The following is a 16,912-nucleotide window of genomic DNA, read 5'->3' as shown; positions in this document are numbered from 1 at the left end:
ACCGTATCATGGCAACAGGTGGGAGAGACGTGGAGGAAAACGTTCTCACCAGCAGAACGAGAATCATGGGACCCTGGTAGATGTAGTCCGTGTAAACGCCTGCCCGCTTCCCAAACCAGCACCTGGGGATTCGAAACAAAAACAACAGGTTTCAGGGGAGGTGAGGGGTTACACATCACCGAAGACAGGGTGAACACTAGGTAGACCCCCCCCCCCCCCATTCTGTTTTGGCTCAGTCCCTACAGAGTCTTCAGGTGGGTGGAGCCACAGAGTCACCTGCCTAGCACAGTTGCCAACATGGCGATTTTGTCAGCTAAGAGAAACTTTTCAGGAATTATTATTATTATTATTATTATTATTTATTTATTTTTTTTTAATTTTTAAAAGTGTAAAATCTAGCGACAAACAGTATATAAAATAAAATACACCGGTAAAAATATTTCAAGCAAATATTTTGACCCACTAGGCTGCGATTCAGCACACGTCTGAAGTACATCTGCACAAACTCTCCGAGCTGCTGCTAATGCATGGGATGGCAGGCCATGTTAATTTAAGTGCCTCACTCCACTTACACGCGTGTGCATTTAGCAGGGCTAGCTAGAAGAACGCCTAGAATATCAACTAAGCCACAGACAAATCTACATAAACTGTAGACACTAGAGCAAGACCAAGTGCAAGAATAAGTAAGCATGGCAGCGCAGAACAAATAAAATTTAAAAAAGTCTACTTACATGCAAACACTCACTCTACCCCCAGCTCTGGGGCAAGTGCACTCAACCTAATGGCGTCCGACACAGCAGTACTCATCCGATTTAAAGTGGCAGTATCATTAAAAAAAATGAATTGCGACATTTGCCACAGCTTTTCCAGACTTAAATTTGAGCTGTAATTACCTGCTCCATAGAGCTTTCCACCATGCATCGTTAGCATCGTTAAAAAATGTTCATGAAACTGTAATTTTACCTGTGCCAGCGATTATGCTAGCGCTTATGCTAACAGGTTCCCAGACCGTGCTTCTGTAAGTTCAAAGCAGTGAGCCGCTGAGTTTGAGGGCATCGATGGCGGATCGAAGCTAAGATGATACCCAGGTTATGTGTCTGAAAGGTGGCCGGTACTCGATATTAAGGTCTGTACGGGCTTTTCGCCATATTTCAGTGTGGCTTGAAGGATAGAAGAGGAGGAAACTGCACTCAGACTAGCTGTGAGCAGCAGGTGCGGCCAGAAAATATATTGAGAATCGGTCAACGAACAGACACAGCTCGTGCTCTCAGTAAAAACATTTCGATTTTCATCAGAATGCATCGTCGCCTTCGCCGCACGGGACGTGGAAAACCCACTTTTCGTTGTCGTAGTACAGCTTGCCGATGGCCCAGGCGACGATGATGGGGAAAGGGATGCCTGTGGGAGAAGGAGAACAGAAACAGATCAACGTCAAACCCCGAACCCCCCTCCTCCTCCACCACCACCACTCCCCCACCTCCCTTCCTTCCCATCAGCTCCTCCAAATAACACTCAGCAATCCCACTGATGAAAAGTCAGAATTAATTATGCCCATCGTGAAGCCCACAGTGAGTGCAGAGCTCCCCCACTCTCCCGCCCGCCAGCCAGACCCATCTGCGTAATGATCTGGTTCTGAGAGGCCCAGCTGAGGACTCTGGCCGAAAAAGAACAATGTTTGAACACGAAAAAAAAAGGTTTTCCAATTACACCCCCCCGCCTCCCCCTGATCGAGGCTGTGCGCATCCTGTTCAGTTAGCGTACTTTAAACGAACAAGAGAGACACAGAGAGGTAAGAGCCCAATTTCTCCACGCCTCCCCACTCCCCCGTCCACCTCCCCGATTCCTTTTATCGATTGAAGACAGGGGCGTTAGTGAGATTCGGGGGGGGGGGGGGGTGCGGTTACGCTCTCCAGATGCATCTTAGCGAGGGACGGCAATTATCAGCCTCTCCACCGCCAGCCAAGAGGCACTTACAGGAGCGCTGAACGTCCTCTCAATGTCACCGAACCCGAGCCCCGCCCCCGCCCCCCGCCCCCTTCCCCTCCCCCCTCTCCTCGATCCCCAAACGTTTGGCGGAGTCAGCGAAACGCTGGCGGCCGGACAGGTGACCCACCCTCCCCCTCCACTTACCCCTCCCCCTCCCCCTCCACTTACCCCTCCCCCTCCACCACCCCTTCCTCGGTCCCCAAGCATTTGGCAGAGTCAGCGGAACATTGGTGGGCGGGCGGGCAGGCGGGGGTGCGGGCGGCGGGGCGGGGGGGTGTGGGCATGCAGGAGGGGGCGGGCGGCGGGCGGCGGGGCGGGGGGTGTGGGCATGCAGTGGGGGGCGGGCGGCGGGGCGGGGGGGTGTGGGCATGCAGGGCGGGCGGGCGGCGGGGCGGGGGGTGGCAGGCGGTGTGGGCATGCGGGCGGGCGGGGCGACCTCGCGGCGGGACTCACACCAGCCGATGCAGATGAACATCCACTTGCGCAGCTTGTCGGTGGAGTAGGTGAGCACGATGGCCGTGTGCAGGTAGCAGCCCTCGCCGAACATCCAGAAGAAGTTGGTCACGTGGAAGTAGTTGTACGCCGCCGTCACCAGCCGGCACCAGATCTTAGAGCGGGGGGGGAAGGAGGCGTGGTTAAAACAGTGGTTGGGTGGGGGGCGGCGTCTTAAAACCCAGCCAGCGAGCCCCCTCTGGAGTGGCCCCCCCCGCAAACCCAGCCAGTGAGCCCCCTCTGGAGCGGGCCCCACACACATCTGTCCCTCAGAAGGGGGTGCTCTTAGAAGCGGGCGCTTTCCGGAAAGGACTGAAGGCTCGTAACGCGCGGTGGGCGCAGAGCGCTCTGGGCCGGGGGCAGACAGGGGCCGGGGGGGGGGGGGGGGGGGGGCAGACAGGGGTCGGGGGAGACCGAGGCTGGGGGGGGGGCAGACAGGGGCTGGGGGAGATCGAGGCCGGGGGGGGCAGACCGAGGCTGGCGGCTGCGGGAGTCTATAAAGGGATTTTATTGGACAGGGAGGGCCTGGAGGCCGGGCGCCACGCGGGCCGCCAAATTAGGAGGAATCCACCAAGGGGAGGCGAGGAGGGTCACAGGGTTTGTGCGTCCCGCAGAGCCTCTGGCACGCTGCCAGACGGGGGCGGCGGGATTCCCGCAGACCCCAGTGACGCAGAACCGCTGACCGTGTGACTGCGGTCATGTCTCCCTCTCCCTCTCTCAGAGCCGGGAGAAAACCTGGCAACCCGCAACCCGTGTTATGCGCACGCTTAGTGTCGAGTTAGCGGGGAAGTTACGGGCGCTATAAATGTCACTCCCAGCTCCCAGCCTGGCGCTCCATCCGGCAGACGGCAGGCCCGAGGGTGGGGGGGTTTGGGGAGGGGGCGGGTGAAGCGCTCACGCTTACGGTTGAGTTGCGGATAAAAGCAGTTTTGACTATGCAGCCCACAACCCGTCACAACGCTCGCGCCTCCTCCTCCTCCTCCCCCCTCCTCTCCTCCTCCTCCCCCTCCTCCTCCTCCTCCCCCTCCTCCTCCTCCTCCTCCTCCTCCTCCTGTCAGTGTTAGTAATGGGGGCTGACTTATCACCGCGTGGCTAAACGCTGCTCCAGATCCCCCTCAGGCTCCGCCCAGCGGCCCCGTCTCCCGCCCTCAGGCAGGCCTTCACCCGCGCACTCTTCCGGAAAGGGGAGGGGAGCTGGATCCTGGCTGAGATCCCTGAGCCTAATTCAGCGGCCTGAGGACCAGCCCACGGGACGGGGCGGCCCCAGTGATCTGTTCTGGGGAGGGCCCCAGTGATCTGTTCTGGGGAGGGCCCGGGTGATCTGTTCTGGGGAGGGCCCGGGTGATCTGTTCTGGGGAGGGCCCGGGCGATCTGTTCTGGGGAAGGCCCGGGCGATCTGTTCTGGGGAGGGCCCAGGCGATCTGTTCTGGGGAAGGCCCGGGCGATCTGTTTTGTAGGAGGCGGAACGCGGGACAGGGGTGTTCCTGCCAGCTGAATAAGTGGCGCTAAATGGGAACATCGGATAACACCCGGCTGTTGTCATGGCGCCATTTATCTGGCGGGGAAAAAAAGGGGAGGGGCTGAGGCTCTGGGGGAAAAACTACATCAGCTTTAAGAGAAAATGTGTGTGTGTGTGTGTGAGTGTGTGGGTGAGAGTGTGTGTGTGTGTGTAGGTGTGTGCCTGTGTGTGTGTGTTTAAATATTTTAAATTTTTAAATATCAGTTTTTGTATATTACATTACAGGTATCTAGCAGACCCTCTTATCCAGAGCGACTTGCACAACTTCTGCATAGCATTTACATTACATCTATTTATACAGCTGGATATACACTGAAGCAATGCAGGTTAAGTACCTTGCTCAAGGGTACAACGGCAGCGTATGTTTTTGATTAGTCCAGGCAGTTTTTATGTGTTTATGTTTGACATTAGGAGAAGTTTCTGGAGACCTAGAAGCTTTACGATGGCTGGCATTGAGGCTTTCAGAAAATAAAATTTCAAGTACCCTAACTAACGTTTCAAGTAACCGAAGCGGTGTGTAATATACGTGCAAACAACTTCAAAGCAGCCTGTTCAGCAACACCAAGCCCCCAGAGGCTGTGTGTGTGTGTACCGCCCAGTTATTCTTCAGGAATAATAATAATAATAATAGTAATAATAATAATAATAATGCTGAAACCTATTTTTGGTTGTAACCGTTTTCCCACGGTGTGTGCAACCTGAGAAGGAGCAAACATTTTATGTTCATAATCGTGAATAAACGCAATGAAAATAAACCGTTCGTACTGTATATACAACCCCTGGAAACAGGACATGACATAACATGCTGTACGCACAGCTTTGAAGTTGCTTGCGCACACTACGCTGAAACGTATTTCAGACTACGGACCACAAACGCCCCAAATCACTTTAACGACTTAATGTCTGAAATCTGAAAATTAACATTATAATTTTAATGTTTTTCCACTCCCCATTTGCAGACCTCCTGGTCATGCCCCCCCCCCTCCAGAACCCATAAATAAAATAAAAAACCCTCCCTTTTCTGTTCACCATCTCTGAAAATATCCCTTCCAGTTTCCCAAACCTTTCAGTAATCCCACGGCTTCAGCATGAACTGCCCAGCGAGCAAAAATCGGAACACAGACATCTTAGAGTGGTGCAAATCTACGCTGAGAGACGTTTTGATGTAAATGGACTGGGTTAACCCCAAAATAGCTCTCAGGTTTTACCCAGATATAGCCTGGCTACGTCTTAATAGCCTAGAAAACCTTTCACTTTTCAACCAAATGTAGCCGGGCGTTCACCTGAAGGCATTTCACCGACTTCTAACCGCAAATATCTTCAACGGACGGCCTTCTGTTTGTGCACAACCTGTTCCACCCACTGACCTCTCTGTATGAGCTGCCCTGTCAGTACAGGCAGTGTTCAAATTGGGCCGGAGCGGACCGGTATGCCCAACTGGACTCGCCCGTTATGATTACCAGAACTTCCCCGTGCAGAAAGCAAGGACAGTACGCAGCGTGTGTGTGACCGTGAGATTCTCTGAAATGCCAACACCAAGAGACCTACGCCGGTCTGTGATCGCAATGCCAATTTGGTCACCCTGGTTTGTGGTGTAATTTTTCCCCCCATGTCCAGCAGTACAGGCGTGCACACTACTAAGCAGCACCCCCGTACGAACGCACCCAACGGTTTCTGGCTAACTGCCTCCAGTCACTGTCGATCGCGTGAATATGCCCGACCGAAGCGCTCGGCTCTCTCTCTCTCTCTCTCGTTGTCTCTCTCTCTCTCTCTCTCCCTCTCTCTCTCGTTGTCTCTCTCTCTCTCTCTCCCTCTCTCTCTCTCTCTCTCTCAGTCAGAAGGCCGGTAATGGTAATGGTTAGGGTTAGGGTTAATGGTCCCGTCATGAAGGCGATGGCGGCGGTGGTGCTCCGCAGCTCTGTCCTTTTAAACCGCCCCCCAGGGTCCTAATTACCACCACGTTCGAACGGAGGGGCGCACAAAACGTCATCGCAACTTTCTCACCGCGCGATGCAAAACACAGCTGCAGCGAGCCATTTATTTATTCCGCCCCACCCCCCCCCCCTGCCCCCCCCCCCCCCTCTATTTTGTTGTTTCATCACCCCAACAATTTTCCAGGTGTGTCGTAAATACAATTGTTTTTTTCTTTCCCTCCACAAGAAACTTTTTTTTTTTTTTTAAGGACGCGTTCACACCCCAACAAAACCACGAGAACAGCAAGTTCTCACAACAACACTGCAAAAGCCCAGCCACGGAACTCATTATGAGAATGTTGCACAGCTAGACGAGCTGGTGGCAATATAAAAAGACGGCCAATGTGTGTTCAGTAGGCCAATCAGCCGAATAAGCCTAGAGCAGCGGTGTCCAATCACGTGCCATGGAAGGTATGCAGGTTTTCATTCCAACCAATCACTGCACCTGCTTATTTCACTAATTAACCCACCTTCAACCAGAGAGGAGGTTGTGAAATGAGCAGATGGCCTGCATGGTGCATGATTGGGCCCCACTGGCCTAGACAGACCAGGAGCCTGACAGCCACTCTAAGAGATGAGCACAGACAAGCTACCAAGCACCACGGATGTGGCTACGGCAGGGACCTCTATCTCACTGTGTGTTAGGGACCAACCCAGTCATCATGTTGCTGTGCTGCTGTGTGTGTGTGTGCGTGTGCTTGTGTGTCTGTGTGTGTGTGGGTGTGTGGGTGTGTGTGCGTGTAGAGGTTTGTGTGTGCGTGCGTGTGTGTAGGTGTGTATGTGTATGTGTATGTGTATGTGTGTGTGTGTGTGTGTGCCCGTGTGTGTGTGTGTGTGTTTACGTGTGTGTGTGTCCGTGTGTGTGTGTGTGTACAGGTGTGTGTGTTTAGGTGTGTGTGTGTATAGGCGTGTGAGTGTGTGTGTATAGGTGTGTGTGTATATGTGCGTCAGAGACAGCTGCACTCACCACGTTGCTCTCGTGCACTTTGGGGTTCATGGTGAGCTGGACGATGAACCAGGTGGCGTGGCGCAGGATGAAGGCGGTGATCAGGTTCCAGTGGATGATGTTCCTCAGGCAGCGGATGCTCCTGTGGGGGGGGCGAGGGGGGGGGGGGGGAGCGAGGGGGGGCAGGGTGTGAACACCAGCCTGGTAGCGGCACTCCGTAAACTCCACCCACACATACTCATGCAGCCAGGGCCCTGCACAGGACTCTACAGAGGGGGTATGCCAAAAATCAGCCATGGCGAGGCGGGGGGGGGGTTGTGATGGGGGACCGGGAAATGAGGGGGTGTGGGGAGATTGTGACTGTAAACCTGGGGGGGGGAGGGATTGGGGGGGACTACACTTAGGGCCCCTGTGCTTTAAAAAAAAAGATAAAGAAAGCAGATCGCTGCAGTCAGAGGACAGTTGTTCTGTCTCAGGAGCGGGACAGGGAGTCTACCCTCCAGGGCTGAATCTGAACACCTCTCCGCCCCTTTTAAGGATTCTTTCCCCGCACATTTGAGGCATTCCGTGTTCAGCACGGCACGTTCCCCGAACAGACAAGTGCACGAAAAAACTTAAGAAAAAAAAAAGAAACGTGTACCAATAAAGAGAGCTTCAGCTATTAAAACGATAATAGCCAAAAACCGTGAACTCAAACTTCAAACTTACGAGCGAGAAAACGGCTGTTTTTCCCGCAGAAACGAAGGACGGGGAGTTACCACGGTAACGCGGCGCACCGCCCCGGAGCGCGAGCGTCCCGAGGCAATCGGGCCGGCCGGCCGAAAGAGGGGGAACAGCGGGACCCCGCCCCGCCCCGCCCCGCCCCCCCGTCTCAGACCCTCCAGGGCCGCTCACGAAAGCCTCATCCAAACCTCTTTCGTTTCTTTTTTTTTTTTTGGGACAGAGTCGTCCTAAAAGCTCCGGGGTGCCGTCTCCAGAAGCTTCTGTGACATGGCACCGGCGTTAATATTTCATAATAAACTGGCTCCGCTTGCTTTTTGAGTAAGTGCTTCGGAATAAGTGCTTTTGCGCGCGCACGCACTCACGCAGGCACGTACGCGTGTTTACACGCACGCCCAAAAAAAAAGCTTCAGGAGCCGTCGAACCCGCCCGCTCACACCGCCCCGCTCCCGTCTCCGAGCGCTCCAAAAACCCTCGGCCGCGCGAACCCCTCAACCTGCCGTCTCTCCCTCGTACCTCCCTCCTGATTGGTCAGATTCTGCACCCGGCGAAGAGCCCCAGCACCCCCCCCCCCACACACCCTCCTCACGCGGTACCTTCCCCAATTATCCCTGACAGCCCGTCCCGTCCGTCCGGCCGCGGGTCCGCCGGTAATTTGGCGGACGGGACGGAAATAGAGGCGCACGCGGCTCGGGAGTTCGGCCCTTGCAGCCGCGACCCCGAAATTTTGTGACACCCCTCAAGGCTGCTTCTCGCTTGGGTTTTTGAAGGTTTGGGGCCGGGTTTCTGCCAGAGTGACCCGTCTACGCGAGGCGACAACGCGTCGGAAGAGACAGAACCAGGCGCTTAATTACAACCCCAGAGCAGGCGTCTTCATCTGTGCACAAAGCAGAAAACTTTGCTAAGTCTGTTACGATAGAGCAGGGCTCCGCAGTGCTCCCACTGTAGGAGCATTTTCTCCCGAAAAGTCACGTGTGCCGACTGGAAAAAATAATTTAGGGGCACCTCTACTAATTGGGATGCATTAGTGTTCCTTATGTTTTAAACTTTGGAGCACATGTGCTCCTTGGAAAAAATTTTGTTTTTAGTGGAGAGCACCGTAGAGCACATTTCACTGCGAGAGTCGTACAGAACATGTGATCCTTACTGTACTCGTCCCCATCAGCCCCCACTGGCGTCTAATCAACAACACGCTGTTTTCTGTGTCTGACATGTACAATGTAAGTTCATCCCCATCATGGTAAATGGACTGCATTTATATAGCGCTTTTATCCAAATCACTTTACAACTGATGCCTCTCATTCACCAGAGCAGTTAGGGGTTCAGGTGTCTTGCTCAGAGACACTTCGACACGCCCAGGGCGGGGGTCGAACCGGCAACCCTCCGACTGCCAGACAACCGCTCTTACCTCCTGAGCTATGTCACCCCATCAGACTCCACTGGTGTCTAATTAACAATAATCTATGTTCTGTGTATGACACGTACAATGTAAGTTCCAGCAGGGACCTCGGTCAAACGAATAAATCACGAAACGCAATGCGAGACTGCTGGGGTATGTTCTGTGCTACGACAACAGATTTATTACTCGCACGCTGGCTGAGTAAATTTAACTGGCGCTACTATAGATCTTATAGAGCACATTATATACATATTTGAAGAGTCTGGAGGAATAGACTCGTGTAATCAGACTGAATTAATCAGACTCGCTGCACTTTGAGAACGGGGAATCAGACGCACGCCGACGTGCGAAGCGGTGGATAAACTAGTGGGGACACCTCAGAGGGAATTCACCTTTAACGCTTCCTTAAATCATTCAGCAGCCGGGAGCTTTTCCGAAATCCATTTCCATTTAACGGCGCGAGCGCTCGCCGCTTCGCCTGCGCCTCAGAAACACGAGCGACAGGCGGGACAGGCACGCGGGCGCCTGCAAGCGCGTCTTCCCCAGGGGCGCTCCGGCACGGTTTCGCAGGAAAGCGCGCGGACGAGGAGCGCAAGGTCCATGCAAACGCACCCTCTGTGGTTTCCCCGCCGAGGAAAGACATATCACGTGATGACGGCAGCACGCCGAAGGGGACAGGCACAGGGCCGCCGTGGTATCATGAAGACGATGATGATCATCACGAGATTTACTGCTATTAATAATAATAAAAAGAGGAATGTGTCTCTTGGCTTAACTACTGAAGATCTCTGAGCATTCATCACGGGATTATTTAGCCTTGCCAAAAGTACAGCGAACACCATATTCCCCAAAACACATTTTCCTGCTTTTAACCCATGAAGGGACGGTTTTCTCTGCAGTGTTTTATTTCTTCTTCTTCTTCGAAATTCTAAGTCAGCGTTCTAGAACTCCGCTGATTTCAGTCACCAGCTGTGACTGTGACATCATCAGCATTAGAACGTTCAGCTAAGAACCCTCTAATCCCACGTTTGTGACCTCACACCTCCTTAAAAGGGTTAAAGCCCCTGCACCCTGTATCTCTCCTACTGCATCCACTGAGGCGCTAGGCCTAATGCAGTAGGTTTTATGTACTGCCTGACTGTGACTATCGGCTGTGACGCTCCTGACTCAGGCGTCGTTATTCTCGCGTCGCGTTTACTGTGCATGATGATGAACCCAAAGCCAGCGGCCCAGAGGGAGGAGACAGCACTTAATCATCACCTCACTGCTCCTCAAACCACCGCTGTAGAGCGCTTTGGGACCAGGATGGGGGGGGGGGGGGGGGTGAGGGGGGGGTGTATTCTGGTAGGTCGTTCCCCTGACGCCTGGACATGGACAGCTAGACACATAAAGAATCCCTTTCTGCTTTAGGAAAAATGAACTTCCCTTTCAGGCGGGGGGTCGAAACATGTGACCCAACTCTGTGAACCCGGGGGGGGGGGGAGGGGGGTTTGGAGGGGGGTGGGGTGTCATCCAGAAAAAAAGAAGACGTCCCACCATCACTCTCTCCGCCCCGCCCAGCACAGTGTTCCGGGGGAAATCTGGGGACCGGTGTCACCAGGGAGAGCTGCTGTGTCAGCGTGTTTCAGCGCTGGGACAGGAACACGGACCCTGATTTAGAAACGGCCAGCGTAGCGCTCAGAGGAGACCCCAACCCCCACCCCCCACCCCCGCAGGCTTTACCCCTCTGAATTCCGCTTCTCTCTCCCTCTCTCCCCTCTCTCTCCCCATCTCTCTCTCCTCCTCTCCCCCTCTCTCTCCCCCCTTCCCACATCTCTCTCTCGCACCTCCCCTCTAACTTGCTCTCTCCCCCTCTCTCTCTCTCCTCCGCTCTACCTCTCTCTCTCGCTCCTCCTCTCTCTCTCTCCTCCGCTCTACCTCTCTCTCTCGCTCCCCCTCTCCCCCCCCTCTCGCCCCCCTCTCCCTCTCTCTCTCTCTCTCTCTCCCTCTCTCCCTCTCTCTCCCAGGACGGCCCTTTCATTGATTGACGGCTCCATGTATCAGCTGAACTGCGGCGCTTGCTGAAAAAGAGGAGGCGGCTAAGACGCGAACCTCTGGGGGGGGGGGGGGGGTGAGCTGGGGGGGGGGGGGGTGTTCCGGTTCCTAAGCGCAGGCGTGTTTCTAAAAAGCCCGCAGGCGTCGGCCGCTCCCTCCCCACTGTCCTTGCAGAGGCAAGTGAGGGGATAATTTAACGCCGAGCTCTTCACACTTTTATCTTGCCCCGAAATTCCCGTCCGAACCCAGAGAGCGCTGAACAAGGCGAGGCAAGGCTCCTGACCTTATAAAAAAGGGCCTCAATCAGCACGGGGGGGGGGGGGGGGGGGGCGGCGACATGGAGGGAGGGGGGCACGCAGACTCCTTCCTTTTAAATCCCCCCCCCCCATTTCATCGCCCACCCCCGGGCCCCCAAAGGGGTCAGGATCAAACACACACACACATGCTCTGGTGGGCTAACACATCGCCATACAGAATTAAGAGGCCCCTTTACCTCTGGGGGGGGGGGGGGGGGGCACTTGAGTGTGTGTGTGTAGAGTTGCCAGGTTGGAGGATTTCCCACCCCCCCCCAAATGCAGGGGATTTTAATAAGTCACAGGAATGGCGGCTTCAGAGTGAAAAATGTGGAAAACTCCATGGATGTGGAAACATTGGTGGTGTTTTGGAAATCCAGATCTCCCCACCTCCCTAATACTCGACCTCCACGCCTACCCCTACCCCCCTACAGTGAGTCACTCACGGTCGAGGATGAAAACACAGGAATCAATGTGTTGTTGCTTTGTGGCACTAATATTTTTATTTTTTTTTACCTCCTCACAATTTGGTGATGTCAGTGATCCCCAAATACTGCCATGTTTCTGTTGAGAAAAGTTCCAAGTCAAACTGAAGAAATATTGATTTAATGCAGGCCCACCCATGTGAAGAAACAGTAGGGTGAAGTATATCTGAACGATACTATTTTATACCTAAGAACGCTAAGATCATAATATAAGTTTTTGCCAAGTACGCTTAGCACAATGAAAGTTTTTTTCTCATGGGTATGGCTGGTCTTTAACCTCTGTCCCTGTGAGGCGGTGGCACGGAGGACGTTCAGCGAACACCAGGTGCTCTCCCCGGGAGTTCCAAAACAAACCCTCGGCCCAGCGGGTCAGGCTTCTCATGTTCCACAGCGAGAACTCAGTGTCTGTAAACCGAATTCTGTCCGCCCGTGTTCAGCCTTCCTCACCCAACGGCCTGTCCTCCACCTTCCTCACCTAACGGCCTGTCCTCCACATTAAAACAAAAAAAATGCTGTCTCATGCTCTGCGTCTCATTGCTCTCTCTCTCTCTCTCCCTCTCTCCCTCCCTCTCTCTCTCTCTGGTTTTATTGTGCCTTTACATATTTATTTTATTTCTTGGTTTCACCTTCGTCTTACTGGAGGTCTGTTTTCAGATGGTTTTATTGTTCTGAATTGTTTTTATTGTGATTTCATTTGTTCCTTTTAAAATCTCTCGGCTTTTTTTGTCCCTTTTTTAGTGTCTTCTAGGAATATTGCCATGGAATGAAGGTTACTGCTTGTTTATTTGTTTCTGCAATTATATTTTTTGTGATATTCAAATAAATTGGATATAAAAATCAAATCTCTCTCTCTCGCTCCCTCTCTCTCACTCTTGCTCTCTCTCTCTCTCTCTCTCTCTCTCTCACACTCTTGCTCTCACTCTTGCTCTCTCTCTAGCTCTCTCTCTAGCTCTCTCTCTCTCACTCTTGCTCTCTCTCTCTCTCTGTCGCTCTCCCTCTTGGTCTCTATCGCTCTCTCTCTCTCTCTCTCTCTCTCTATCTCTATTGCTCTTTCTCTCTCGCACTCTCTCTCTCCCGCTCCCTCCAGTCACACATCCTCCACATCTTCCAGAATTAAAACGAGCTCTTTTAACAAGAGTCAATCCAACCCAACCGCCTTCAGGACTCATCGCCCAATGGAAGCGTTCGGAGAGGAGCAGCTGAGTCAGAGGAGGAGTTCATTACATTTCATTCCCATGGCGATAGGGTCTGTGCTGGAAGCTGATTGGCTCAGAACATGTTTGCCATGGACTTGGGTTGCAGGAGCCAAACATTTACAAATGAACCTCTGGAGGGACTCACTGGCGTAAGTTTTTGGGCCTGATGTGTCTGATTTAAAAAAAAAAAAAAAAAATTAAATAAATAAAAAAAACAAAGGGTTCAGTTGTTCAGTTTCAGACATAAATGTCCTGAATCCCCCGGGCCTCGCTTTCATTTCCAGGCTCAGACGAGCGTGGCGTCGGTGTGAAACGCGCTGATAAAAAGGTATTTTACGCCACAGATGCTTTTTCTGTTACACACAACAGCTCCGGGGCGACCTGCGGAACGGAGAGATCTGAGAGCCGCTTCACGACGCGTCGCGTCGCTGCCGAAGTCACACCTCCGGAACGGCGGGCGGCGGCGCGGGAAGCTGGCGATGCTGTGGCGGTCTGCGCTCCTTCCCGTTAAACGTAAACCCCCCCCCCCCCCGACGTTAAACGCTCTCCGTGGGGAGTTGGCCGCTGACTGCACACATCTCATCTCTCCAGCCGTTTCTCGCTTCTTTTCTCCCCCCCCCCCACATTAAACACCCCCCCCCCCCACATTAAACGCACTCCCCCCTGCCCCCCCCCATACCCACTCCTCCACGTTAAACGCTCTCCGTGGGGAGTTGGCCGCACACATCTCATCTCTCCAGCCTTTTCTCATTTCTTTTCTTCGCCCACACACCCCCCCCCACCCCCCCGCGCCACCCTCTCTCTTAATTAACTGCAACGCCAGCCTCCCCCATCCCCCCCCCCCACTCCCGCCACCCCCACCCCACCCCCGCCACGCTGATTCACCGTCGCGTTGTCACGGCACCCAGGCTGAGCTGCAAAATTCCACGGCGCTGTCGGAGGAATTTTTGGGCACTGGCAGAAAGAAGGCTTCCCTCTGGGGTGCGAGGTGGCCCGTGGGGGAGCGCTTTTCACAGCTTAAGGGTGGGAGCCCCGCTCCATTCCTTCCCCCCCGCCGCCCATCCCGCGCACATCCTGTGGCTTCCCCACCAATTCCCCCCCACCCCCCGCGCGCCCGTAAAGCCTGACCCCCCCCCCCCCCCCCCCCCGCGAGAGAGAGTCCGCGTATGCGTCGCTCCCCCGGGGGGGGGTTGGCGGGTACTCGCCGCGTCGTGCTCAGACCGTGGTGTGCCGCCGCGATCCGCTGGCCTGCCGACCCGATGACACGTCACAGAGAGGAGCGGAACCGAAACGGTGAGACCCCCCCACCCCCCCCCCCCCCCCCCCACGGCCTGCGCTCAGCAGAGACCACGTGTCACAGGCACCCGGGCCGTCCAGGAGAAGAGCAGCTTGAGATGGACTTACGGTAATTATCCATGGCAACCTGACAAACGTTCGTCTCAGACACACTGTCCATTTGCACGGTTTGGATATTAGCTTTACTGATCTGACTCACACGTTCTTCTCACGCGTAGCACCACAGACGCGTGCGCGCGCGCGCGCACACACGCGCACACACACACACACACACACACACACACACACACACATATATATGCACGTGCGCACCCGCACAAGCACACACACTCGCCAACCTCGCTGTGGAGATATCGCGCAAACACCCGCCGACCGCGCCAGCTGACTCAGAGCCGCGCCGTTTCTGAAGCAGCCGAAGGCGGGAAGGTGCAGCGGTGCGCAGGGGCTCATGGGAGTTTCTCCTCACAGGCCCTAAATTAGCTTTCCATTGAGCTGTTTAACGGTTTCAAAGAGTGGGAAGACTCTACATAAGCCACATTTTCTCTCTTTTTCACATTGAAAGCATTCAAGGGAAAGGAAAGTCCCTACCCCATAATATGTATTCATAAGGTGCACAATCTGTGATGCGAGCACACTTGCATCTGCATTTACATAATTTGCCATTCTAATGATCCATGTGGCGAAGCAGTTTTTTTCCCCGTTTTCCCTAACGAGCTTTACAGAAAGGCTCATTCAAAAAAAAAAAAGCTGCTTTTCTCATTTGATTTTCGTAATTAAAAATCATTCGTTCTTCCTGGACAAAGAACCCAGGAAAAGGTTGGACTGACATCAATGCAAAATAATATCATCAGCCGTGCTGAGACGGTGTGTAGCAGATTCAGCATCCTTGTGACTGGCTGAGACGCACACACACAAACTCACACGCACACACATGCACACACACACACACACACACACGCAGACACACACATACACAAAAATATGCACACATCACACGCAAACATCTACACAAACACACCCAGATACACAAACACACACAAACTCACACGCACACACAAGCACACACAGAAATATGCACACATGCACACACAAACACACCCAGATACACAAACACACACAAACACTCTGTATTGCATACCCAAGCGGGACATTAAATTTGCATAAAAACAGTGTGTCCCTGTGCAGAGCTTTTTGATTGGAGCGCAAACAGGATGTAGCTGTCACCATGGCTATGAATAAAAAAAATGCATCAGCGGCAGTTCCCCCTCTGCCTCCTCTTGAAGAGGCAGCATTGGAAACGGCCATTTGGGATTCTTCAAGCAAGCCCACTACTGCAGCTTACGATCAGAGGAAAGACATCTCATTCTGATCTGTTACTCCTCTTTGGGAGGGAGAGAGAGAGCGAGAGAGTGAATGAGACAAGAAGGCAGACAAATGAATTGAGAGAAAAGAAAGGGAAGAAAACTATTCCTGCAGGGAATAATAGCGTGTGCAGAATTTAAAGGGAAACTCCGCTTAGAAACGCAAGTTTGTTCCTTGCCAGCACAGCAGATGATACACACTGTATATGTCTAAACAACTTTATGTAAGCAGAGCTGAACCTGGTACTTCAGGACAAAGGCACACTTTTTATTGTGCCCTCTCTCATGCGCGTGCCAGCTGGTTCAGGTAAAGAAATGATCCGTAGATCCGCACACAGGTACTGCACACAGGTACCACCCAGAGACTCCATCTCTGTGACACTGCACACTTGGGAAGGATGTTCCTTGGTTATGGAATGCTACACTTCTACTGAGGCAGGTAGGACTGTAGAAAAAAATAATATCTCGAAATTCTAGAGGGAAAGAAAAATAAGATGACTTCTCAGCCATTTTCCCCGACACCTTGGCCCCACATGCCACCGGTGTGCTTCCTCACAGAGAGATAGATCAGAGAGTTCATGAATATGAATCCCTCTGTACGGCGCAAGCAAAGCCGGCATCTCAAGATGTTCTGTAAATTCCATATACCGAGAATTCCATCAGACAGCGTTGATAACCTCTTGGCTAAGCTTCACAGAGAGGTTTTTTTTCAAGTGATGACACACCGCCGCGATTGAATTACTGGCTGGGCAAGAGGACAAAACCACGAAACAAAGATTATAACAAACAAAACAAAACAAAAGTTAGAAAAGTTAGAAAAACACAACAACAAATCCTCACATTTGGATTCCAAAGCCAGAGAGGGGGAGAATCGCTTTTGTACAGTGCGGTTCAGACAGGCATCTCTTGCACCTCGCATGGTTTACAGGTCGGTCTCTGATGTCACTCTGCGCGAGCTCAGCGGCAGTCTGCGGTGTGAAAAGAAGCAGCTGGCGACACCACGTGCTTCGGAGGAGAACCGCGGGCGTCGACGCCCCCCCCCCCCCCCCCCGAAAATCAGCAGCGAGTGTCGAGTCGTGCGCGAACGAGGCCGTGGGTGCAGATAACTGGACATTCCGAATTTGGGTGGGAATATGAACACATTCAACCTGTACGTAGGGAGCCAAATTACAATAATTTTTCTGTTAAAAGAGATGGAGAGGATCTGTTTCC

At 53.2% G+C, this 16,912-nt stretch overlaps 1 protein-coding gene across 1 annotated transcript in view; it reads right to left on the bottom strand.

Moving 5' to 3' along the window:
* The window catches only part of crhr1 (corticotropin releasing hormone receptor 1), a 101,938-nt gene that overhangs the window by 12,416 nt on the left and 72,610 nt on the right, over positions 1-16,912 (bottom strand). The window contains exons 7-10 of the mRNA XM_035398323.1: positions 6,938-7,058; positions 2,440-2,593; positions 1,338-1,398; positions 50-122 (exon numbers count right to left, since the gene is read on the bottom strand). Of these exons, the coding sequence (XP_035254214.1) occupies positions 50-122; positions 1,338-1,398; positions 2,440-2,593; positions 6,938-7,058 (409 nt within the window). The remainder of the gene's footprint in view (positions 1-49; positions 123-1,337; positions 1,399-2,439; positions 2,594-6,937; positions 7,059-16,912) is intronic.

The sequence above is a fragment of the Anguilla anguilla genome, chromosome 17 (genome assembly GCF_013347855.1).
Source record: "Anguilla anguilla isolate fAngAng1 chromosome 17, fAngAng1.pri, whole genome shotgun sequence".
Classification (NCBI taxonomy): domain Eukaryota; kingdom Metazoa; phylum Chordata; class Actinopteri; order Anguilliformes; family Anguillidae; genus Anguilla; species Anguilla anguilla.
The sequence above is the reverse complement of the archived record's forward strand: the minus strand, read 5'-3'. Positions and strand labels throughout refer to the sequence as shown.